Raw genomic sequence first — 27,684 nt, 5'->3', positions numbered from 1 at the left:
TTTTCAAAGTGGAGTCGTTGTTATATTTTATGCCATCACAACGCCTCAATTTTCTCTCTGCAATATGACAGCTCAGAGCTGTTGGCTTCTTATCATTTCGTTATTTTATGCAAGAAGATATACACACACAGTTGTAACTTTCGTTGACTTTAAGTTTTATAACACGGCAGATCAGCTAATCTCTGTACATTGGCTCTGTGTCAAACAAATTATATTAAAACCAAATATTTCACATATAACCTAGTGAATGAATTTGGTTATGCCGTGTTATATTTTGGGCTTCATACATGGGCGATAACTCTGAATGACAGTTTTAAGGTTTTCTCCCCTGCTTTCAATATCAAGCCAATATTGGCCAAGTTCCTGTTTAAAGAACACCAGTTAAGCAAGAGTGAACGTCATTCACCATACATAATATGTATAACCTCTATTTCACTGTTCATCGGCAGATACATTGGCAATAAGATATCTGCTCAATGAACGAACGACATAGTATTGAAAACAAGCGTGGATTTTACTCATGCCTAACGTCTTCCAATGTACTGTTTCCATTAACCGTTTTCTGCACTTTTTTTTTTCAATATGTACACCCACGGCCATGGGAAAGAACATGCATATTACGAAAATACTGTTGCAAATAAGTCAACCGCGTGACGCACACACGTTTCACGTCAAAACTGTTTTTGGCGACAAAAGATAAAACTTTGCCGAATATCCTGCATTCACATATGGTAATACTCATTAATCTTCGTGCATATATTAACTTCCGTAATTTTGACTGAAACAGACTTGATCATTGCAGAAACAGAAAATCGCAAAATTCCGAAGATGACCATTCGCATTACATAGTTTTTGGTGAAACGGCAAACAAAAATGACCTCAATGATAGTGGAAAACGTGTCCAACTCTCAAGCCAATGCATATTGACCATAAGGTCCATTGGTAAGCTCTCTCCTATTTCTGTCAGACGTCTGTTGGCCGAATGTTTCTTTTGTTATTTTTAATTAATGCTTTACGCCGTAGTCAAGAACATTCACTTATACGACGGCGGCCAGCATTATGGTGGGAGGAAATCTGGAGCCTGGAGAAACCCATAACCATCCGCAGGTTGCTGCGGAACTTCCCACCTACGGCCGGAGAGGAAGCCAGCATGAGTTGGATTGAATTCACGGCGACCGCATTGGTGAGAGACTTCTGGGTCACTGCGCCTGGCTAGCACGCTAAGAACCTCGGTCACGGGAGCCCCAGTTGGCCGGATAGACTAGACATGTATTCCTCGCATCCAATTTTCAGAAAATAACACCAACTATCGCTGATTGCCACCCTTGCTTTCACAACAGTGGAATATGGACAAAACTGCTGTTGTCCCAGGCAGGTACTGAACCAACCACTTGTGGCTTCTTTGATAAACACAGGACAGACCTGTAATGTAATCATTGCAGAGATTGCTCTTCCTTTAAAAAACACACAAACTACATGTACTTTAATCGAACAGAAAATGAAAAAGGAAAACAAAAAGACAAAAGATGACAAGAAAATGTGATAATTTATTACATCGATACAAGCCTACAGAAAACTATGAATAATAAATTACGAGGGATTTGGCATCCAACAAATCACGTCATGGACCATCTTATAACACAAAGCAAATTTCTTTCGCCGAAAAAGAAAAAGATTCACCGCGATAATCATGCATTTCCATACATGCAAAAACAAGCAAATCTCATGTAAAGAAGGAAAGTATAAAACTAATGTATTGACCTTATTACAAATTTTATACTACCGGAAATGTTTTAACCTCGTATGCAAACATTTTCCCTATTGAAGTCAACAGCAGTATTGCAAATTTTTCCTATAGCACATAAAATAAGGAACTAAGTTTTATCAAAACGCATTTTGTATATTTATATCGGGAAAACCCGCTTCCAACAGATAGTAATAAATTTATTCACGAGTGAAGTGGTACAGAGAGAGTATTGTCATTGAAAATCGGCAATACAGATGTCGTTTGGTTAAATGATGTTTGACATTACAATTAATAGCATACCAGCAGCCACTGTGAAAACAGACCTCCGTGTTCACTGATGACGATCAAAGTACTCTTTAACACCGTTCTTAAAGCATTACTTTGTAATAAAGGAGCAGGACAAATGTTCAATTCACTGAGAATTTCCAGGCGGAGATGATTATTTATAATGCAGTAATTTCAATACAGGTATACGCCCAACGCGTGAAAGTGTGACGGAACACAACCTGTAACTTCGCTCATTATATAAGGCTTTTTATTCAGCGTTATTATTATAAAGTTTTTCAAAGTATGCCTGAATCTTATATTTCTTGAGTCATATTACCAAATCCTGAGGAATATCTGTTCATGTCTAGGGTCTGAAGCGGGGATCTGTGTCTGGTGACTGAGCTGCCGTGGGAACTGGTACTACTATCCATGCCAGGACCACCCACATGTTTTACTCCGGAATACTGATGTTTGGCCTGTGACGCTCTCGTCATGCTCGTGACATTGCCATGCCCAGTGGGAGGTGAAGCATGGTGACGTCTTTGAACAGAGTCTGTTTTTCTAGGATGAACACCAGAAAGGCGAGGTATCTGCACACCAAAAAAGCTATCGTCTGTGCTGTCAAAATCGGTTAACACTGAAGATGAGATGTGCCCTGGGACAAAGACTTTAGGGGTACTGAAGTAAGACTGTCCCGGCGCTAGTAATCTTTTTTCCGCCATAAGAGGAGGTAAATCTGACGGTCTTATGGGTGAAAAGTCTGGGGTTGTGGAGAGGAACTCTGTACCCCTTGAGAAATGGGTACCGCTTGACATACAGGAAGCGTCAGCGTTTGGATCCGTGTTTTCGCTGCACGAGTTGTCTTGTCGTAAGCTGCTTTTGATGCTAACATCCGAGTGTTTCCCCGAGTCGGTGGAACTGTCTACATTTTCACTGAGAGTTCGATTTCCTGGAAATTTTAAATTCCTTGCAGAGAATGGCAGGGATTGTGCTGAAGATGGGCGGCTTTTCTCCCGGAGATTTTCAGATATATATCTTTCGCTCTTGTCATAACAAAGAATTTTGTTTCTATGTTGTAGTTTTGAAAGTTGGAGATTTTCAGATCTTTTCGTGTCACTATACTGGGATCTGTAAGGAGAGTTATTGTAGTTTTCAAGTTCGATTCCAATGTCTCCCTGGCTTTGAACGTTTCCACAATCCACTTTGGAATAACTTTTATACCTGCCTCTCGGAGAATGCGCTAAATTATAGATCTTAAGAGGGGTGGTTTGCTCAAGGCATCCTGGAACATGCAAAGTTGATGGGACAGGGTCTAGAATGTCAGAAATGGCGGATTTATATCCTGGAAGGTCAGGCCTACACTGGCTTGGGCTTCTCTGAGCATGTATAATATATGTACCGTGGCCAGTAGATCCGGTAGCGATGTTCATCTCACTTGCCAAAGACAGTGACTGTTCGCTGGCAGAATAAAGGGATAACAAGCTTCCACGTAGTACAGGTGTTGGGATTCTGCTCTGATAGTCTTCTCGCCAGGGTGTATCTCTGAAAACGGCTGGTAGTAAACCCAGTCCATGGCCGCCATGGCTCGGAATATGCATCTTTAGTTCTTGGTTATCGCTAGTAGAGGAATGATTGTTCGCGTTCAAGTCCAGAGAAACAGTCAAGCGGCGTGCCAAATCAGATAGCGTATGCTTAGATTGATCTATGGTGTCATCAGAGTAGTTGAAGAAATCACAAGAGTCCTCAACGTTGCTGCTTTGAAATCCGCTAGATTCTGTTCTGTAACTTACTGAAGAACCATTACGAAAATTTTGTCCTGAAGGTGAAAACTTCTCATTTGAACTTGAGGATTGATCCATACCAAGCCCATTAATAGCGCGTTTGCTGCACGAAGACTCTTCATTTAACCCTCGAGTCGAGTTTGCAGTCAAACTAGACGTATTTCCATTTCCAGTTTTCATTAAATCTTCCTGAACGGAACAGTGCAACAAATGTATGTCTGTCATTTGTGGTGATACATACATGTTCTTTATTTCAGTTTTAGGCTGGTCTGGACTTGAAACTGAAAAAACATGGTCACTGTCATCAGAAATCGCCCTTGCTATTCTGTCAGCCAATACTGATCCACATGGGTCTGACACCCCAGATGTATCTTGGCTACTCATTTCCAGATCGAAGCTTTTGTGAAATCTTACCATTGATTCCTCCCACAAAGCCTGAGCATTCAAAGGGGACAATGGTCGAGGTTTAACATTTGAAGAACAGGACGACAGGCTTTCGCAACTACTTTTCATCTTGTTTTTCGATATTGCCTGCTTTGACTGAAGAGAGAAACTACTTGTTTCTCTCCCTTGTGGAATGCACTGCAAGCTTTGCGTATGTTCAAACATGCGTAATCGTTGGTCCATCTTTTTTTCCTGTGGGTTCTTCTGATAGGTTAAATGTTTGTTGTAAGGTGATTTGCTAAAGGTATATTTTGGGGGGTCATTCTTTGGAATTCCTGTTATGGCATAAACACTGCTCTGTTTTCTTGGCAAAGTGCAACAATAGGTCTTGTCACCATCCACATTTAAGACAGAGCCAAGACAAAGGGCTGGGAGTGATGCTGACAGTCCTGGAGTGGAGGAAGACAGACGCTCGTTCTGATGAACAACAAAACTGCTCTGTCTACTAGATGGTATTGATGTCAGTGATCCTACACTAAAACCAGCGTTGTCCAAACCCAGTCTTGATGAGGCAATGGAGAAGGAGGCCAAGTCAGTTGAATCAGCCAATGTTGCACATCCCAGAGGGCTTTTAGAGGTACTCTCTGAGGCAACAGAGGAACTGCTGGTCCCCCGCCCCCGACTGGTCTTGGTGTATTTGTGATACAAGCCAGTAACCTGGAGTTGTGGGACCACAACAGGGAGCATCAAATACTCTTGTGCACACATCACTTGGTTCACCTTGAGTATGGTTGCCTTCAAAATCCAACTGCCTCGAGCTGGTCTTATATTTGGATGTAGTGAAGGTTGGGTCGTCGCCCCGTCTGCTATGTACCAGTCCAGACCAAGAGGAGTCCAAACTCAGATCGTACCCACTGGTGAAAACTGGATTCAGTGTGGCTGAAGTCAATGAGGCATCAAATACTCTCCTATGGTAAGCTCCCTCCTATATAAATGCAAGAAAACGCCAACTAAAGACAACTAAAAGTTCTAGCAAGTAATGGGAACCCCTAAAATGGCATGGGAGCAGCAGAATACAAATCAAAACAGGTCTGACCCACATACTTCAAAATATTTATTTATTTGATTGGTGTTTTATGCCGTACTCAAGAATATTTCACTTATACGATGGCGGCCATCATCATGGTGGGAGGAAACTGGGCACAGCTCGGAGGAAACCCACGACCATCCGCAGGTTGCTGGTAGACCGTCCCACTACCGGCCGGAGAGGAAGTCAGCATGAGCTGGACTTGAACTCACTGCGACCGCATTGGTGAGAGGCCCCTGGGTCATTAGCCCGCTAACGGACCGAGCCACGGAGGCCCCCTACTTAAAAATACAAAAGAACCCAGTTGAACTGTCAGTGTCTATTGCACATACATGTAAGACAATGTCAGCCCTAAACTTCCGTTCCTACGGCAAGAGAACACTGTTATCTGGGTCACAACAAGACACAATTAATCCAAAGCAGGCCCTTGCCCCCTGTAAACTCCAATCAATGAGACCAACAGTTTCAACACCCAACACATGACTTGACATTCAAAAAGTTGGCTTTAGTCCGGGAGCCGTTGCACAAAATGATTTCGGACTAACACTGCCATCCAAACTTATATCCAAATAAATGCGTCAAATCAACAAATTTTGATTGCTTGAAATATTTTGTTTCAAAAAAAAGATTAATTTTTTGGAGCCACTGTAGCCAGAAAATGAATAATTAGTATGCTGAATAAGTTGGGAACTTCATTTGGTTTATTTATTTGATTGGTGTTTTCTGCTGTACTCAAGAATGTTCCACTTATACCACGGCGGCCAGTATTATGGTGGGAGGAAACGGGAACCTAATTAAACAGTTATACATGGTTCTACCTGCTATCTCAATGCAATAAACAACGTAATTCTTTTCTTTACCACTGTACAAGGCCTTGATTGTGGCGACATCAATTTTCACTCAGTTCAAATGGAGACATTTGTAATTTTCCAATGATTATCTTACTTCATCCCTTACACAATAAGTACAGAACTGTGCCTGTGTTGGGAGAACAGCACGAGCCAGGGAGCCAACCCTAAAACATCACAGACACCGTAGGTCTCAGGCTTACGGCAATCCATCCATAGGAGAAGTGCATCAAAACACTTCTAAAATTTGTACAATTTATTCCTGCAAAGTTCTCTGAACTGGAAACACGTCAACACACTGCTCTACATTAAATCCATGCCTGTCTGGCCTTGCAGTAAATGAAATGCTATTGGAATGAGTGGTTGTCCTACTACGTTTTACAGACAAGCAAATCAACTCCTCTACACTCCCAACACATGTTAAATTGCCACACATGTGATCTTTAGTTAGCGTGCACCATAATGGTGGATACACAGTGAAATAAAGCAAAATGATTATGAAGTGAGGTGTTTAACCCTAGAAAAAATTAGCTTGCACATAATTGCAACCTAGAGAGATATTTTGCCTGCCAGCATGTACTTTCACTCGCACCCATTCAAATCAAACAAATTCAGCTTACTGTTAAACATTTATAGGTGCCAAAAATCACCAAATCATCATAAATGTAACTATTAAAATTTGGTACACTCTCCTTGCTTTTAAAAATGTTACTGATATATACAAGTAAACTATAAATCGAAAGATACATGTACACAGTCTAAACTGATTCTACCGAAGTATTAATTACATGTAAAACATTGTTGTTCCATGCTGAGAAATATGAAAAAAAAAAAGAAAACAGTTAAGGTCTTTCTCAAATCTTCTCAATAGAGGTTCCTCTTTCACTGACTTTAATTTGAAATCTGAAACTCTCCACAACATTACATGTATCTAATACCTAACTGTACAGTTTTAATACCATAAAAATGCCATTAAATACCCTAAGTGACCTAGAATTTGCTCATGACTACGTTGTTCATTTTTCCAGATTCTTAGAGTTGATTTCAGAAGATGTTTTGAGATATGTTTGGATAGCAGTAATACTTTACAACATTTATTAGCCTCTGAAACTGCACTTTTTTGTCGAAATTTTAGGTCATGCAATTATATGGTCATGCAAAAGCAGAAAGAAAATCAATTCAAGAGAATGGCATTAAAGAATGGTAGCCAAAAGGTGAAATCTTCAACTTTTTCAAACTGGAGAAAAAATTAGTTGAACTTACATGTCCTTGCTGATCAGTGTCAGCATGATCATTGTGTATTGCAGACTTCTGTTCTCTGCACAGCGAGATTGGGCCACTTGGATGGCACCAGCCATAGTACAGCAATAAAAACAACACACCTGCCAGGAAGAGAGACAACAAACATAAAACAGACAACTTATCTGGACTGTCAATCCCAGCACAGGTGCGTCAATGTTTCAATCCAAACAATATGCACTGGTAGTACTGTCAACACTTTCAGAATTTAGAATTTAGCCTGTTATCCTTTGGAATATAATTTACTGACTCAATTTATTTATTTATTTGATTGGTGTTTTACGACGTACTCAAAAATATCTCACTTATGCGACGGCTGCCAGCATTATGGTGGGAGGAAACCGGGCAGAGCCTGGGGGAAACCCACCACTCTCCATTGGTTGCTGGCAGACAACCGGAGAGGAAGCCAGCATGAGCTGGACTTAAACTCACAGCGACCACATTGGTGAGGCTGTATTAAAAAGGACATTTCAAATGAAGCAGACTCACAGTTGCAAATCTCACATAAATTAATATTAACGCTTGAATCTTACTTAAGCAACAATATATTCTGCAATATTTGAATAAATGAATTGCATTATGAAATTTGTTTCATTCATCAAACCATACCTAAAAGGTAACCTCCAAAGACAACTGCAGTTACTATAATCATGAGGGTATCTTGGGAAGGGTGCTCCCTGTACCACAGACCAACCAGTAGCCCGTTCTCAGCCAGCAGGACGAGGTAGAAGGGCCACATCTTATAGCGTGTTGGACCATCCTTCAAGTTTAGGAAGCAGAAGATGTAGACAACACCCAGAACAAAGCTGAACAGCTTGTTCTCCCACCTGCGGGAAAAGAATTCCGGGCCCTGGATAAATACCCACACTGACATGGCCAGCCAGTGTGCACCTGGGAAGAGCACGAGAAATATTTGATTATTTATTTATTTATTTATTTGCTTAAGACCATCCCAAAAATTTTTGCACTTATATTGGTCAGTTTGATGGCGAAGGAAACCAGAGTGCCCGGTGTAAACCACTGACCTTTGACAAGCTGCATCCTCGCCCTATGTGAGGGTTTACAGACAACATATATTCCTGTATCCACTGAATGAATAACTACATTATGAATTTATATCGCAAAGACCCATCAGTTCAGGGTTGAAGGGTGATGGACTGGCGAATCACATCATTCTTTTCACAGCCGAACAAAGGAATCAGATGTAGGATACTGAAAAATACACGTCCCCCATGTGAACGTTGCTGTCCAATGTAAACAGGAGTATTTTGTCTGATGCAGGATAAAGGTACATATAGTTACAAGATCATTACCTTCCGAGCTAAGGAACGAGAAATATCATATGACAAATCTTCTTTAAGTACCTGAGGTTGAGAACCAGTCAGTCTCCAATCATAATGTATGCAGAGGCAGCAAGTGCTAAACAACTTAACATGAACCGAGATGACCTGATAAAATAGGTCAAAGGTCATCTGCACTGTTTCCAATCAAATTAGGTGCGGGGGACTTCACACCAGTGAATCCATGTATGATTTATGTGCATTTGGCTCAGATAAAATGATATACAAATATAAGAAGCTACATATGAACTCTGGCGTGAGCAAGGAGGCCAAAAAGGACAGCTGACCACAATGCAATGCAGTGTAAGGATCTACAATAGACTCTACCTGTATACATCAAGTTTCACTGAATTTCAAAAAGACGTTAACAAAACTCTGAATCAAGGTGATATTCTTTTTTTTCATCGTTAGGAATATTCATGGCCAATTATAGTAGCCCGAATATTCCAGACTTTCAGACTTTCGTTTGAGTCATTTCGCGCAAAATTGATCCGTCGTCATAGTTCTAATTCACTGAATTTGGCTCAGTAGTTTCGGAGTGTTACCAGTTAAAGATAAAATCTGACATGAGAAAGATTATCAAAGGCCATTTGTGCCAACCACTAATCTGACAATGTACAATTTGGTATATGTTTACATAACATGTTATAAGCATTCAAAAGATGTGGACAGACAGACAACCAGACAAGTGGGCCATTACAATGAAACCCCTCAGCCAAAACTAGAAAACTAATAAACATACCCCAAAATTGATCACTACTTAGGCTCATGTAATACTGCTCTTCAAACCAAGTCTTTCCGGGATTAGCTGATTTATATGATTGGTGTTTTATGCTGTACTTAAGAATATTTCACTTACACAATGGTGGTCAATGTTATGGTGGGAGGAAACCAGGCAGAAACTGGGGAAACCCACGACCATCCACATGTTGCAGACAGACCTTCCCAAACACAGCTGGTAGATTGGCTAGTTAGTTCTGGGGTTAATATCATGTGGACATTGATTCATTGATACCAAATGACTGACAACCAGCCCTCAAAAATACATTATTTTCCACCAACATGGTTGGGAAGAGATATAGTCAATAAATTGCGTATATTTGCACGGAACACTTTAACACAAACATTATTTTCATGTAAAAATAATAATCTGCCAACAATCTTTGAGCAGTTCAAATATACCTTACCAATGGCAAGAAAAGTCCAGGCATGGTAAACTGAAGCAAACACTGCGATGGCAACAACTCTGGAAGCAACTGTGCCAATGTGCCAGAGAGCTTGTAAGACTAGTCCACCCCAACGCGTTAAGTATGCCTCTCGGTAAGCTAGGCGAAGAGCATTACTGTAGGAGGCTACTGCCCAGGCAAGAGAGACCAGAGACACAGATGTGGATAGGCCTGAAACAGAGAAGTTAACAGATTCAACTATAAAGCAATTCCACGCAACCTTCCTGTTTACCATGGTTTCTGTATCATATATCTATATAGTAAATGTAACATAGAACCCTTCATCCCAACATAAGAGTATGCTCTATCATTCACCTTTATCAACATTTCCATGCACAAGAGTTTGATGGTCTCTGACTTTAATTTTTATGGGAAGCAGGCCTCAACAAGCAAAAATGATGGGAGGATACACTGTTACCACAAAGTTATCTCCCTTTAAGAGGCTGACACTAATTGAGGAGATAATGAAGATAGAAAAATAAAGATTATCGCAATTCATGACAAATATGGGTAACAAAACCAGTTTTAACATCAGGCTTCATGCTTTTTCAGTCAACATTCTGACTGATGTGACTGAATATATGATACTACCCTTATTCTTCAATCTTTTCGCCTTAGCAACCAATACTTTGAACCATTCTGAGACCTGTGAGCTGTAGAGAAATAATTTGTAGTTCTATGAAGTTTGTGTCTTTAATGACACAAACCAAACTTTTTTCACATTAATTTCACAATAATTTATTAAAAATTACACTTAAAAAAGTTCTTTAGTTGTTGAAAAGGTTGAAGATTTACAGTATATGTAAAGACAGTCAGTATATTCAGTTTTTCTCATGAGGAATTTACAGAGTGAATAAAAGGTAAGTTGCCTTGGACATCTGATTGCCATCATAATGGTGACCTTTGATGGCAACAGTATTGCGTGACAGACTGTGTTCCCCAATTATACCTACACACAATAAATGAAAACAATGCAGAATGTGGGGTGCATGCAAACTGACAGTTGTCATGACATACAACACAACCAACTTCAGCCATGCATATTCATGGCCTGAAATGCATTATGGTATAGCTATATATTCATTTCAGCAGCTGGTAAAATTATATTGTTGCCTTGTGTGTAATGTCTTGATTTTCATTTGAGTAAAAAAATTCTTGTCATTGGATTAGTTCAGATCACTGAAATTTTTGCCAAATTGGTAGGGGTACAAGTAAGATTGGTAGGGGTACAAGTAAGATTGGGAAGGGTACAAGTAAGATTGGGAAGGGTACAAGTAAGATTGGTAGGGGTACAAGTAAGATTGGGAAGGGTACATGTAAGATTGGGAAGGGTACAAGTAAGATTGGTAGGGGTACAAGTAAGAGTGGGAAGGGTACAAGTAAGATTGGGAAGGTACAAGTAAGATTGGTAGGGGTACAAGTAAGATTGGGAAGGGTACAAGTAAGATTGGGATGAGGAGGACGGGGTGGGGTGGGTTACAAGTAACCTTCTGAAAGAACTAAAGGATTGCCCGTCCCTCAAAGGATACCAGAAGTCTAAGCACTCCTGTGGGCCATTAAATACACATGTTGGCAAAGACAAAGAAATTTTAATCATATTTTGCCATCTTAGCGACGGAAAACACATTTTGTACCAACATCAAAAGAACATCAAAAATGCTTTGAGGATAATATTTAATTAATTTCGCTCTTCTTTTACATTAATTAATTTTTTTCACTACACTGTTTAAATGACGTTCAGAAAACTAGAGATTCAATGGCTTACTGAATGCCACTGATGAAAGAAAAGCACTGCTCAAAAGTATTAAGCCATAAAAAAACTGTTTTCATTTGAAGTAGTCATTGGTTTGAGTTATTTAAGAACTATAGAGTTATCTCCCATTACATACATGTAACTGAAAAGTCATTATATTTCACCCATACAGATCTAAATTTAATATAACTTTACATAACCATACTTTTGTTTCTTTCCCTGCAAACTTTGTCAACACACAAATCTCATAAGCTTAGCTAGTCTCACTTCTTATGGTGAAGTTATATAGCTATAGCTCAAATATTCATACTTCACAGTGCTCTTTGCTTGCCTGATATTAAAGCTCAATGTATGGCTTCCAGTTGTCAATAAGAAAAACAGATTATATTACATTACAGATTTACAATACATTATTAGAAAACATATATTACTGACATACATTCTACATGTAAGTACAACTTCAACTTCTTGGAAACAAAAAAAAAGAAACGATTTAAATCATACAAGCCTTTGAGGAGTCTCACTCTTTCCTGGACAAGGCTTCAATGAGTTAATTTCTATTTCAAACTCAAATGGTAAAAACAGAATGATAATACTGAACTGCAACACAAAAACCTGCAGGCTCGGAGCAAATATTAATTGACGTCCACTAAAATGAAAAATCTGAAACTCCTGCAGTCATTCAAGCTTTGAGTTTTCAACCTGAAATGGCTGTTCTGCTTAACCTTTATCATGCTTTCCCCCTACTCCCACTCACCTGACACCCAGGTAAGAGGCTGTACCGTCAAGATGAAATATCCCTGTAAGATCAGCTGAGGAGCAGACTCCAGATAAGCCTCAATAAATCTCAAGCAGGAGATATCATTCTGAGCTTGGTATAGCTTCTTGTACGACTGGGGGCTGTTTGATCTCCGTGCATCTCTTCCATGTTGTAACACAGACATATATCTGCAAAGACATTTTAAACAATTCAACACATACATGCATCTGCAGGGAAGAGAATCTTTCAAATCAAAACCATCTGATATTTCTTGTACTAACAGACCCCCATTAGCAAAACCATTAGTTTGGGAATTTTGGTCAAAGGTGAAATACTTTACAAATCCTGATGTCCCTTTTAGCTAAAAATTCTCATATATGTATAGGTGGGGGCCCTAATTCATTAATCACTCTGAACATGAAGGAGCAACTTTCAGAGCAATTTATGCACATTTTTAAAACTGCATTGGTTGGATGAGCCAATTTGAGGGTTTCACAAAATGCATAATTTTATCAGTCTATACGGAATAAAACTTTCAGAGTATGCTTGAATAAAAACCTTGCAAACATGCGAAAATGTTGAATTACAGTTTAAATTTATTTCTGATCATTTGACGTTCAGTTCAACAGTATGACATAATTTCCTAAAAAAATCATTTCAGGAAATCTACCTCCAAATTACATGTGTGTTGGAAAGTTAACCTTACAGCTGTTCATACCTACATGTAGGTACTACAGTGTAGTTTGTTGGGCATAGTTTGTTTTACATCCACTGATTAACAAAAGAGCAGCATTTAGCAACACTCAAGGTGGTTCAGTACATCAAGCTACAGACATAATTAAGAAATGTTTCCTGCAATGGTGTCTAACAGCAGTTTTATAGTCAATAAGCTGGAAGAGGTTATTATTATTCTGGCCATAAAATTATTTATTGATCATAAAATTATTTATTGACCATAAAACTGCCCTTACACACCACAGCGGGAAACATTATTTCAATTCTATAGCCCTCCCCAAAACGTTTAATGCACTGATTTCCATTTCAAATGAGTATCAAACAGATGGCAAATGCGACTATTGAAAATAATCTGTCAAGTGTTTTGAATGGTGAAACATTCGTTGGTACCGGTTTGTTTGTTATATTCGACACTGACACATTTCTCACTGTGAAATGAACACTGCTGCCACGTGTTGTTTCCATATCGTTTGCAGCACACTGGTTAGTACAACATGTACATGTTCCATCTCTCTGTGACCTAATTGCCTTAACCAGGAATGAAATACGAAGTTCTAAATCATCCCTCATATACTAATTACATTAAATTAACCTTAATGTGACATCATCATATCACAATAGCTTTTGCAGAAGATGGAATGAAATTAAGAATGTCACAAGACACTGTTCTGGTACACCTGGCGTGATATCTATCCATTCATTTTTGTCAGCGAAAACAACTTCCCGTTTGATAATAAGACACAGATTTGTCTGTTCCATTTACGTCATCGTGCAAGCATTTTGCACGCGCACCAAAGGGAGTAAAACAAATTACATGCATAGTCTTTGATCGTTTTCCATACATGTAATACAGACACTGTGCCATATTGCATGATTAGCACTATACTAGTACTATCCCTGAGACTGTGCCATATTGCATGATTGGTTCAATGACAAAGTGGACTTGATTGATTAGTTTACCTACAGCTGTTGCCATCAGATCCCAAAATCTGTTTCCTCTCGAGGTTGCTAAAACCTCTCGATTTTAGCAGACTTTCCACTACTTCTCTTTGTTTGCTTACTCACAGGAAAATTAATTCTTTGACAATGTGAGATTTTTTGAAGCTCATGGTTTCATTTCACAAATTCACACTCTCCACAGTAAGGTCATTTATAATAACATTTCTGAATTGAGACAGTTAAATAAACAATAAATATATGAACATTTCAGTTATTATGTTATTTAGGGTTGAACATAACCAATACATTAATTCACTGATTAATGTCATGATTTGTTTCATTTTACTGAGCACCAAGAAAGTATTAAGAACCGAGACTGTTTATTTTTGTTTTAATGAGGATGAAACCTAGGTCTAACTGACAATTTGAGCACACAGAGTCAAAGTTAATATAAGTGTTTGTCATGTACTCTTGTGCAATGTACTTACCTCTGCACAGGCCCTAACCCAAAGATATGAGCGAGCAAGATCCAACTGCAGCATAGGCTTTGGTTCTCAGCAATGTACCAGCGGATGCTCAGCAGCTGTAGTGTCAGAGTTGGAACCAGCACAAACACAATGGTCCACACACCACACACTGAGTGACCAACAGAAAAAAACTGCCATGCCAGCAAACAATCTAAAAAAAACAAAAGCAAAACATCAGGTGATTTGAAATTAGCACTCACAAAGCTGGCGTACTGTCTCAAATTTTACTGATTATGACAGTAAACAGTGTGGTTGTGTGTCATGCATGTCATGACATCACCTCCGACTGTACTTGGAGGGGAGGTGGGGGGGAGCCTACGAGCAATCTGCGGATGCGGTCGTATAAGTGAATGAGTATGGCATAAAACACCACTTGACATCACTGACAAGTGTATCTAAAAAAAAAAAAAAACATATCCTGTGGGCTCAAAAAATAAGATAGACTGAGCCTTAATAGCATTTGAACCTAAGGCCAAACCAATTTTATTGTTGTTTTACAAGAAAACTAAACCTTTCTTCAATGTGGGAGGATCCTGAGGGCCTAAATATAAAAATAAAAACTTTAAAAACATTTAATTTATGGAAAATTTGGATTTATGGTCAGAAAGCCTAGAAAACCAGGAAAATCATAAAAACAGGGAAATCTGACAAAATAAAAAAAGGTGGATTTTCAGTTTTGTTTTTATTTTATTTTGAACTTTTTAAAGTCTGTAATGCACAAAATAAAAATGATGTCCTTTAAATTCTAATTTCCATTTTCTTCAAGAAAGACTAATACAACTCATAGTATCAAAATAAAAATACACTGTTTTAGCGCAGTAAATTGTTTTGAAGTTAAGGCTGCACTGTAAGTCTGGTTTTATTAAATCTGTGTCTGATACCTGGAACACTTGATCCAAAGATTCAAATTGTTTAATTTTAGGCAACAAAAAATCCAAAAACAACTGAGCGTGGCCATCGGGATCTTGCGAGATCGTTGTTGCGTACATCAACCTATCAACATCTATGGAAATGTCATGTGACTACATACAAAATGGAAGCTATGACACAACTTTTGTCTGTGTGCACCAGGCTTAAGATAGCGTAATGATCCAAGGGCCTGCCCCTTCACCATCTAAATAAAAACAAGTACAAGGCTAACAAAATTTGTAGGCAAATCAACAGGTTGTGTCCTTTCAAAAACATTCTCAGGGCAATTACAACAATCTAATTCAGATACTTTTTATCCTGGGGTCAAAATTAGCACATATCCGCAAGCCTCATACAATCATGTTAAATTTCTTCAGAGCAGCTGGTTACAGTGGGCGTGGTTAACCGTGGGCATATCAGATTTTTTAATGCCTTTGGGGGCAAGTGTTTGGTAGAAAAAAAAGTTGATTTCGACCTGTTATCCCATGCTAAGCATGCAAAACAAGCATGGATCAACCTAGTGTTTGGGTTTGATCTAATGAAAAAAAAAGAAATCTTTATAATACATGCAGTGACATGCAATTTTATGTACTTTTGCCAACATCAGACTTCAATATTTGGTGCTGTAACACGATGACAAATGAGAATCACAGAATTCATTAAGTAGGCAAAATTTCACATGGACACTGCATCAAACCTTATTTCTGACGTTCCACAAAGTGAACCTACACACAAACTCAAACATTATTGAAAGCAGCTATTGCACAAAAACCAAACTATAATAGACAGACAGACTCAAGTTAAGATCCCTGGCGTTCATATGCAAGTAACATTTAATTATTTCATAAGCAGGGTCATTGTCATCAATGAGCTAGTAATCTACTTCATAAACTCACTGTGCAATATCAGGACCTTACAAGGCTAATTTTATATGAAGCACTTGTCTACATTCAGCTGTTGGTAAAATCAGTCATATTCACAACCAAAAGTAGCAAAAGTTATTCTGGGAAACGTAACAACACAAGCTCTACATATCAGTATGTTGAAAGTCTATATCCTTGCAAAGCAAATGAAGTTAGAGCAAATTTTTCTAATTTTTAATGTTAAAATCCATAAACTTTGTTTCAACACCATGAAGTCACTGCCTCGGGAGACATCATAATTATTCAGAAACCAGAGGCGTGCTCCGTGCTGTTTCTCTCTGTAACTCTCGCAACACGTGTTGCTCGATGAGAGTTTCACCACACTACTGTCCATGTTATCTTTAATCTCATCTGCTTGCCTTGTCCTCATACAAGTGAAGTGACCAAATATGCGTGGTCTGGAATAAGCTAAGGTCGGCCCACAACCTTCTTCTGTCCTAACCGTTCACTTACAGCGGCCAAATACTCTGACGGGCCGATATATTCTAGGTTAATTCAGACACCAAATTGCCTTTTTTAATTTTAGGCAAAACATGCCCAAAATGAATAAAAAGTAAAAGTTTTAAAAGGCCTCTCGGATTGCAACCAGAGAGGTTCCAGCATCCGCACCTGTGGCTGATATAAATATTCTACTAGAATTACTCTGTAGTAAATGTACGTACTTTACATCATGGATAATTTAACACATCACTGAAAAGCTGCTGTCGGCTTGCAACATGGCGTTGATGTTGTTGCAGAGACAAAAAAAAGAGTAAACTTACCAGTTACTAGGTCCAGAACATATGTGAACAGAGAGACCAACACAAAAACAACATCAACAGTCGAAAATCGCTGACAAAGATGTTCTGATCTTTCTGCATCGTTTGTCATAGTGATTCCACGACGATCGCATTCGGGCGGGACAACACAACGGCTTTTCGAAGTTCCCGCCGCCATCTTGTGACCTATATCTAACGAAGCGGATCGTGAAGTTCAGGGATCGGAAACCACCTGTCAGCCGCTGTGCATACGGGCACTTCAATCACTCACCAGCGGCAGTGGGTAGTAGACGACAAGATCAAAGGTATGACAAGGTATGGGGAAATGAACAACAGCGGATAGCATTTCGAGAACTACGGCCGAATCAGTTATAAAAATAATACTTGCATGTGGCCTATGTACATGTAGCTCCATAGGTCTACGATTAAATCGTTTATCCGGGTGCTTTTAACACTGTGAGGGGTGACGCGCAGGGGACGAAGCGAGTATCCTTTTTCTAAAATCGAAATTATATATACTGCTTGTCATATCTTTTTTATCAAACTGCTTGTCCCTTTCTACATGTTTTGGGCTAATTATTAGTAAAGCCATATAGTGAGTCGTAGCCTACATGAACCTAGATCTCATCTCTCCTCCCATCACGCCACCCAACTACCTTGGCAGCTCCACCCTTCAACACCCACCCACCCCCAAACACCACAACCCACCACCACCCCTACAAAACTGCTTTCTTCCCTGGCACGCAGCATGATGCCTTTCGAAGTTGTTATCCTGATTTAAACAAAGACACTTATAACGTAACCATTTTAGACATACAACGTATAAGCTCTTTGTCTATGTATATAAGTTTATTCAAGCCTATGTGGAGGTTGCACGTGACATCATCAGCCTGGCTGAATAACAGCCAGTCACCAGTTTTTAGCCTATGTGTATCTGAGGTATAGCCAAGCCGTATTTCAAGTTCCTCAGTGTGTGACTAACTGCTCCCAAATATGATCTGTTAAAGTTAACAGAAAGATTATTGTGAGTGGTGCTTTAATATATATGCTCTGATTGCAACTGGTTATAATATTCTGTTAAACGCGCATATATTCAGTCAACATTAAGATTATGTGTTACACACATAATATCAGCGGCAATATCTCACCATGCTCCTTCTAGATCGAACATTGTGAGGTATTGCTGCTAATATTATATATGAGCGTAATCGTGTTCTACATTTTATTCGATGCTTCATATTTGACTCAAGCCAACCAGTTTCCACCAACCTTACACCTGACGACTGTAATGTAAGTGTTGAAGAAAATCAGAAGTTGCGACGCAGGTGCGTTTGGAAAATGGTTTTGAGACACCTGAGGCATTTCGCCAGCTAAAGTTGTAGTTTGTTATATGATCTATTGACAACCTGTGTCTCATTTATTAGCAGACATTCATGAGTCTAGATGGTTTGAATGAAAACGGTATAAACATAAAAAGGACACAGGCGTAGTTCAGAAATAAAGTGTACCTCTTATACTCTTAACACAAAACCCATAATGTTTTTTTTGGTTTTTTTGTTGTTGTTGTTTTTTGTTTTTTCACCGTACTGCGAAGTCGCGAGGTCCAGTATCAAACCCGGGTGGGGTTAAACCAAAAACTTTTAAAATGGTACTTCTTGCTGCCTCGTTTGGCGCACAACACTGAGGGATTAGAGCGAGGAAACATCACTGGTTGGCCCGGTGTCATTACAATGTGACCGTTTGTGGTGTTATGTCTGGTGTCTTCGACATGATACTTCAGCACTCTGGCGGACTTGCTGACTCGCCCTGCCACAAAAAGACACGATATATGTACATACACCTAATGATTCCTCGTCACATAACTGAATGAGTAAGTACGACATTAAATCCCGAGCATTCAATTATTGTTCCACTGTACTGCATGCTTGACTCTTCTTGTAGGGTATATACAATATACTAGTATACTATAGTCTCGTGTTATTGTTTATTAAATGTATTGAGGCGTCCGTGGCCGAGTGGTTAGAGTGTACAATGACTGATCATCCAACCAGTGCTTTCGCAGTAAGTTCCAGTCCAGCCCACGTTTGCTTCCCCTCCTTCAGCAACCTGAAGATGGTTGTGGGTTTCCTTCGAGCTCTGTGTCTCAGTGAAGCAGCACTAGATAAAAGAGCGGTGGAAATCCGTCCTGCAACAAGGAAGCACATTGCACGCACTCTAAGGATTCCTTCGTCGACATATGAGTGAAAAATTGTTAAGTACGACGTTAAACCCCAAGCACTCACTCACTCACTCACTCACTCAGTTTATTTGTGTGATAGAGCATATTATTATAGCGGTATCATATAGTTTCAATCTGTGTTCGACCTTTTTAATTAAACCAGGTAAGATCAGGTTATTATTACTTCTGGCGCCAGTCCATCTGACGCTGCACGTTACAGTGTACGTCGTTTTCGACAGCAAGTCGTATCTCATGAACAGGCACATCACGAAACTTGTGGGAGACATTGTGGATCTTACCACTTTAGTCATCTCTCCTACAGGGGTCTTCGCAAAAGTCTGATTAAAAGGTAGACAGATCCGGTCTTCTGACCGTAGAATGGCAGATAGCCATCGTTAGCTGACCAGAAAATTACCCATAATATTGTAACGGATATAATTTACTCTTCATTGCCTGCGCCCTGGTGTACCAAACAATTATATTGTCCTAAAATATGTTTTTCACTGGAATAAAAACGTGGCGTGAAGAAATATCATATTTAAACCTTCGGGTTGTGGAATGTGTTCCCAAGGTTTTTCTTAACTGATTTAATTAAGATGGTCGAACGACCCAAACATTGCGAAACATGCAGCCAGTTGGAAATGGCGAGGTAATCCCATTCGATAGTCCTATCTGCAGGTTAAAGAAAAGACCGTGAAACACACTTCGATTGGAACCTGATTTTCCTCTAATTTTCTTGTACATGTGTCATATTTTATCCGATATTTATCATGTTAGATCATGGAGTAACATCTGTCTAGTCGAGACAAGCTCGATATGAAGCCTCCATATACCCTATATTGTACCCGTCATTATTTCTCACATGTCTTGTGCATGCCTTATGCATCGTCACATTCATGAACTAAATCTTAAAGACTTAAGATTACAGTACACCCAGAGAATCACCATTCTTTACATCTGTCTTCAAATACAAGTAATTATAAAGAGAAATTTGTCAAAACATCATGTCTGTAGTGGAAATGTGACAGTATTCTATATATGTCACATATATATATATATATATATAGTATAGTTATACTCATTTTAAGAATCGTATAGAGTGAAGGTGTTTAATATAATATCCTTGACATGATAGTTTTTCTAGTAATAACTTGTGACATTGACTCGAAACAATCGTCACACAACACATCTTAATAAACGCTACAAGACGAGATACGTACACACGGCATACACAGAAACATACAAATCTTTGAATCGAGTCGGACATTTTAATTTGGTAAGTGTTTCCAATTTTAAATCATATTTGGTTTAAAAATAAGCATTTAAATCACATTTTAAATTTTGGCACATGAATACTGGATTTATAGAATTGGCATTTGGATTTATGTGATGCCATGCCTTCTACAACTGTGCAGTTACGAACAATTTATCAAATCCTTGTTAAAAATGGTACCTGTTGCTGCTTCGATTGGCTCTCAGCACTGAGAGGTTAGAGCAAAGAAACAGCGCTGGTTGGCCTAGTGTCAGTACAATGCATTTGGGTTTGGTGTCATGCCTGGTGTCTTCGTCATGATACTTCAGTGACAGCAGCATTTTGGCGGCATGGACACGTCTTGCCATGCATAAGAAGACACAGTGTTTGTACACATACCTGTAATGAGTCGTATAACTGAAAAATTGTACGACGTGAAAAACCAGGCATATATACATACATATGTACACACGAACAATTTAGACAGTATTTATCAATTCTTGTTTTATTATCGACTTTCCCCTTCGGAGTACGTTGTTTAAGTCAGTGAACATTTATAAATGAAGGAGCAAGGTCAGCATAATCTGCATTGTATCATTTCAACACATCACAAAACTTGCAATGTTGTGAGATTAGACAGGCGCATGTATTCCGGATTTTCAAGATTCTTAATCTTCACAAGCTTTGTCAGTAAAATTGAACGAAAGAAATCCCACAATAAAGGCATTGCGTTGAAGAAGTGTATATGTGTACACATTTTTATCCCTATCTTACGACAGGAGACACTGTCATCTTTGCAAAGATGATCTTTTTACACATTTGATAAAGTTTTTGATAGAGAACGGCCATGTTTGAAATATAAATAAACGTTTACTTTAAATATTTTGTTTGTTCATGTGGATTAAAGGATATTTATTATGTTCAGTCGTAAGTTTCTGCGCAAACTACAATACACAAGCCTACATGGAAACAAAGTACCAGTTGCTTTGAAGAAAGAAGGAAACTGTTGACCCGAAAACAACTTTGTCTGCATGATCGGTGTTTAGATTTAACTCCTCACTAAAAAGGATTTGTATGCCGTGATTGCAGCCGTGGGAGAATGACACAGCTTCATTAGTTTTCAATCAGTGTTGCGCTGCCGTTGACTTGAACGTTCACGTCAGTATTAGCATTGCAAATCGGCACGCCTTTATTTTCCTGGTGATGCTGTCAATATAGGGTTGTGTTTTATCAGGCATCGGATGAGCGATTGGCCTCACATCGATCGCGTAATAGACACAAATCCCTCAGTGCACTCCGGAACTTTCTGTCCCTCTGCAACGCGGTTTTTCCCTAACACGATGAGATTTCAAAGAGTTCCGGCCATCCGGTTGGAAAGCGAATAAGATTCCAAATTCAGACAAAGGCAGGTGAAATAAATGGCCCTTGTCGCGTGACTTATCAGAGAATGTTATTCAGTTAGTAGAATGTAAACCTTTGACAACCTTAGACATTTGACAGCGTTATAAATTTTTAAAAAGTGTGCAAACAGAGGTTCAGGTAAGCTACACTTCGTGTTTCTATATGTTTGTTCCTGTAACATTATTATCCCGATAAGTACAAATAAAATCAGCTTTAAACCCTATTTAAGAGGAATAACCTGTGTTGAACATGAGTTAAGCAGGTGATTTTCTTAATCATTGGACATGGAATTTATGCGCCTCCCCCTCCTCTCATTGTTTACGAGACCTTGGTGCATATCCGGCCGATGACGCTCATGAGCCCGTGTGTGAACAAACTTTAACGTTCGTTGAAAGCTTGTCCTCCATCGGAATGGTCTAAGCCTACATTTATGTGTTCTTCACACGTGGGAAAATTCGCTAGTAACTTGCAAAGTCTTGGTAGACTCTAACCCTTTAAACGGTGCTAATGGTGTTTAAATTATCAAGATTAAATGGAGAATTGATATATGTTAGTTTGTTCATTTATTTGATTTGTGTCTTATACGAAGGCGGTCAGTATTATCGCGAGAGGAAGCCAGGTAGCGCCAAGGGGAAATCCACGACCATCCGCTGTCTGATCTTCCCACGACCGGAGAGAATTCATATATAAACATGTCCTCAAAGTAACACAGATTGTAAGAATGCGTTAACTAAGAGACTAAGTGACTCATTCATATTTTGAACAAATTTAAATGAAAGCTACACAATGCCGTTGATGTAAGTGAATGTTTGCTTCCACATACACCATTGTCAGATGCATGCCATCAACGTTACAGAAAAAGCTACGCATGCTTATTCAGATTTTAATGAAACTTTGCGCACCGCTTGACTTTACATAATCCCACACACGTTTCCACATAATCGATGGTGATTATGATCTTGATTTGGATCCAGGATTTCTTTCACGACTCCTCACCATTGCCATAAAGAAATTATGTTGAGATTTTGATGAATTTTTGTACAGTTAGGACTTGGCACAAACACGACGTCAAATCATTTTCGTGGCGATCCGGATCTATAACCAGTTTGCAGGAATTTTTTTTAGGAGATTCTTCACCATGGCGAGACAGGAACTCAGTTGCGGAATATTTGTATGTAGTACATGTAGATGTGATGTTTAGGCTATGTAGTTTAGTTCTTATCACGAAGGCGCTCTACATAGCCGGTTGGTGGAAGTTGCTAGATATTTATCATGTTGTATACCTAATTGGAACAGCATGTGGAAATAACATGCACGTACATGTCATAGCCAGTCAGAAATGTGCAGTTTTAGGAATCAGCCATGTTGGGCTTGTATTCTTATATTCGGATTTTTAGAAGGGCATTCTAGCTTCAGGGACATCACTGTGCTAGATGTTACAAATTACTCTTGCGTAATAAATATCACCATAATTCACACAAAAAACCCTCTTCTCGCCATTGATTTTGAATAGTTTTAGACTTTGTTTTCCAAAGTGTGGATCTGATAGTCTTTTGCTTTTATTTCAGGTCAATTAATTCCGTTGACTTCGCGTAATTCCTGTGTGGTCTGATTTCCGTGCAGCTTATCGACTAAATTTTGATACAGGCTGGACTGACGGCATCAACAGACCGTGTTTCACAATTGTTGGGGAGAGGGAGAACTTCACGGATGCTAGGGTCAAGCACCTCAATCATCTTCCTAAGATGAGATAATCAGAAGACTAGTTATGATCATTCGATGGAGTCGCTAGCGCTCGTAATATCAGGTTGCCAACTGATTTACATCTACAAGGTTAAGAACGCAGATACTTACTTTCAACAGTATTCATCGCCAGACTGCAGACAAAATGACGCGCCTCAATAGCATGTGTATATATATACACATATATCAATATATATATATATGGTCCGATCACCGGGGCAAACCACAATTTAAGTCAGAACATCGACTGAGCCTTGGGAAACCATCACGAAAAGTTACTTGCCCTGTTTTTCCTTGAATGAGGGAAACTGGATTATAGCGCGCCAATCTCAGTGGAATGTTTTCATTTCAGCTCAGTTTGGATGTTTGATCGCGAGAATCTCGCGGAATCCGGTTGTTTCCAAGAATCGAATTTGTGTATTAGTCGTCTCTGGGTTTGGCTTAATGACGGCCTCAGCGTCTGTATGGCATTCAAATGATGGCGTGTTCAGCCTCTAAACCGATAAACACATACAAGCCAGCCTCTTAAACCAGTCCGGCACAGCTATCAGAGACGTGAGCGCCTACTCGAGGACAGCAATCGTATCATTCCACATCAACCGCTCGATAAACTATCCAATTGAGCCCGTGAAAAAAATAAAACCGACAAATTGATCCGAAGCGTGGAAAACGAGGCTATATCCGGTTTACAAGAGCTGAATGTTCTGTGTTCCATGATCCCATTGGATTCATTAACCTCGATGTCAGACTATATGTATATTCGACAAAGTTTGTTTGATCGCGCTGTTTCAAGTATACACACTGCCCACGTGTTTTTTTCTTTTTTCAAAGACAAAGTCAGATCTGCTGAAACAAGCATTCGCAAGCAGAAGTAGTCTGGACAACGCAACGCTGCTATTACTCCAATTAACTAAAGCTTCGGATCTGATGACCTGCACAACCAACCTATAATGGACTTGAACATAAGTCATGATCTAACAGAGGGCGTCAGATAATGGCAAAGAAATCATATTCTGACCATCATTTAGTCACATTTCCATGGGTTTTGAGTGGTGTATAGTATTATGGCGTTGTGGCCAAGCTAGTCTCTTGTTAAGGCTGTGTTTTAGATAACTTCTGGATCTTTACTATCTTTACTTTCTTAAAGTATAATATAAGCAATGCACCTTTTTTTGCTGACGGTACCTCTTTGTATAACATTTCCGGTCTCATCCAGAAAATTCATCAAAGGCAAAGAAGTAAAGAAAGATTGCAGCCATTTGACAATTACTTCCCTTAGTTTGAGACGATTGTCACTCTTTCTCGTGATTAGTCGACAGCTGCGTTGCTTTGGTAGCTTTCGTGGCTTTAAATGCTGACAACCCGTATCATCCTCTGTGAATCATCAATTTAACGCTCGGCTATCCTGTCCGTAAAAATGTATCGGCCTACGTACACTTGTTTTCTTTCTTGTTCTTTCTGTTAAATATTTAATTACTGTGCTGAACACTCATGGGTGGGTCATCTTCAATGTGATTTTTGTATATATCACGCGCTGTTACATACTATGTTTAGTAAGCTGTTCACCAGCCAATCCACTTGTGTTAGGTCACTTGTACTAATGGTGTAAACCACCGACGAAATTTTCCATATGTCACGTACAAATGTACAGTATTGGTGGTCGTCAACGAGCGTTAGACATCTCCAACGGCAAAACCTTGGTCGTCGAACGGTTATTGTCACTAAGACCTTATGCACAAGGCGTCATAACGGGGCAATGTCCTAGGCCAGGTTTGAACTTACACCTCGCGGTTGAAATCCTTGAACTGTAGCTACAAAATAATTATAAGGCGTTGGATACATGCTGTGATCATGCACCAGGTGAACAAACATTATTAACAATTGTTTACATTTTTTTCTCTACATCTTGCGTTTGTGGCTTTGAAAGCACATTTTTGTTATTATAAACAATATTTAACTTAATATATTGTATTTAAATTTTCGTAATAAATTGTATAGAGATGATTGACTTACCCCTGTAAGGAATGTTTATCACGAACGTCGCCAAAACATTCAATTCAAAACAAAAACACTCTTCAATCTTTTTGCAGATAACACCACGTGATCGCAATATCGCTTCTAACAAAATCAAAACATCATGTACGTTTTTGTTACTCAGTCATTACAGTGACTTAATTCTGGGAAGCTCACACCAATACCAATTCAGTGACAATACAATGGCTTTTCAGGATGTAGAACAATTGCGCAGACGGGAGCTACAGTTTATTTATCAATGTACATTAGGTTTTATTGGCTGGAGCATGAATCACAAAGAAACTGGAATGCCAGACGGTTATAGCCTATTGCCTCCAATCGCTATTGCTCGGACAATATTAAGGATACCACATCAGTAGACCTTGGATGGGGTCTTGCAGAACGTCGTTCGCTACACAGTTTACCACTCGACTGTTTTCCGTAGTTTCGCCTCGCCCAACAATGTTTACCGGGTTTGTTTTCACTGATGTTATGTTGAGACAGTTTCAAGCCTTAGCTTTGCATTTGATTTCGAAAGCAAACTGCATTGGTATGCAAATGATTTCCTTGAATATGATTTCACCCAATAAAACGTTCGGAAGCGAATAACTCAATGGCGATTAGAGCTCTGCCTTGCTTCCCGTTAATTCCGGGAAAGGGCGAATTTATTTTCTTTCATCTGCTCTCCAGATTTTCCGATGTGAGACGAGAGGTGATTAGCGAGTCTACGACACTGCAAGATAATCTTTTCTCACAGGAATGCATTCAACAATAATACAGTGAATTACTGTGTGGAGAAAGGCCGAGTAAATGTACATTCCTGAATAAGAAAGTACGAGGGTGCGAAGCCTTAGTATTACATAATAAACGATTTTTGTGTTTAGCGATGGGAGGGAGCGGGGATATAAGTGCGCAGATAGTACGGGGACTGTGTTCTAGCTCTATTTCTTCATGTATGGCGACATGGCCTTGAATCCTTGAATCGACAATTCAGATGCAGGTGGTTGAAACTTTCCCTTGATGGCTAGGCCTATATAAGAGACATGATCGCTCATGCGTCTGCCAAAGCTCGTATCATGTCCGATTCGGAGAGTAATAGTATCGCCATAACCCACTTCTACTTAATCATGTTTGAAGTAACGTAACACCTATCGATTCTCGAGAATCGCACGGTGTCATTTCAGAAAAACAATTTTTTAAAAAACGTTACATCACAATTAGCGTCAATGAATGCCCTTTCGTGCCGGCTGAGCTGCATTATTTGCCTAGAGGAATAGGCCTATAATACGTAGCACGGTTGATCTTTCGTGATAATGTTACATGAAGTTTCAGTGCAACAGCGTTAGAGTTTTAGCCACTGGGAGCCCAGTCGGTTGTACTGTGTATAGATTACTACTGGGTGTGTGGACAGTGAATCGGTATGTGATTAGTTATGCGGGAAAATAAATCTGAATAGAATGACGCTTACGTATAATCTAACACAGTCTGATAGTAGATTATACAATCTGTCACAATGACACCACCAGGCCTCGAGATATCCATGTTCGTAATCAGAATGCCACAAATTAGACACATCAGTTCACCTTGCTGTTCATATTTCTCACACTGTCAACATTTGGTGTATTTGAAAAGAAGGGGAAGAAATAAACTGTTAGAAAATGAATTTCACATTGATCAGAAATGAATGGACCCTTTATATATAACATTCTTATGATCGGTTAGATAAAGAATTGACGTCACAACAAACGTTTAAACTCGCAAGCGCGCGTTCTCG

General features: G+C 39.3%; 1 protein-coding gene across 1 annotated transcript; it reads right to left on the bottom strand.

Annotated features, from left to right (window-relative positions):
• Window positions 1-1,571: 1,571 nt before the first annotated feature.
• LOC135470821 (XK-related protein 6-like) lies at window positions 1,572-17,461 on the bottom strand. The gene is made up of 7 exons (XM_064749864.1): window positions 17,287-17,461; window positions 14,655-14,844; window positions 12,490-12,680; window positions 9,941-10,150; window positions 8,023-8,304; window positions 7,378-7,496; window positions 1,572-5,164 (listed from the first exon to the last, which is right to left on the bottom strand). Exons 1-7 carry the CDS (start codon window positions 17,459-17,461, stop codon window positions 4,811-4,813), a joined length of 1,521 nt encoding a protein of 506 aa, XP_064605934.1. The 3' UTR covers window positions 1,572-4,810.
• Between the last annotated feature and the right edge of the window lie 10,223 nt (window positions 17,462-27,684).

The sequence above is a fragment of the Liolophura sinensis genome, chromosome 7 (assembly GCF_032854445.1).
Source record: "Liolophura sinensis isolate JHLJ2023 chromosome 7, CUHK_Ljap_v2, whole genome shotgun sequence".
NCBI classification, from domain to species: Eukaryota; Metazoa; Mollusca; class Polyplacophora; order Chitonida; family Chitonidae; genus Liolophura; species Liolophura sinensis.
The sequence above is the reverse complement of the archived record's forward strand: the minus strand, read 5'-3'. Positions and strand labels throughout refer to the sequence as shown.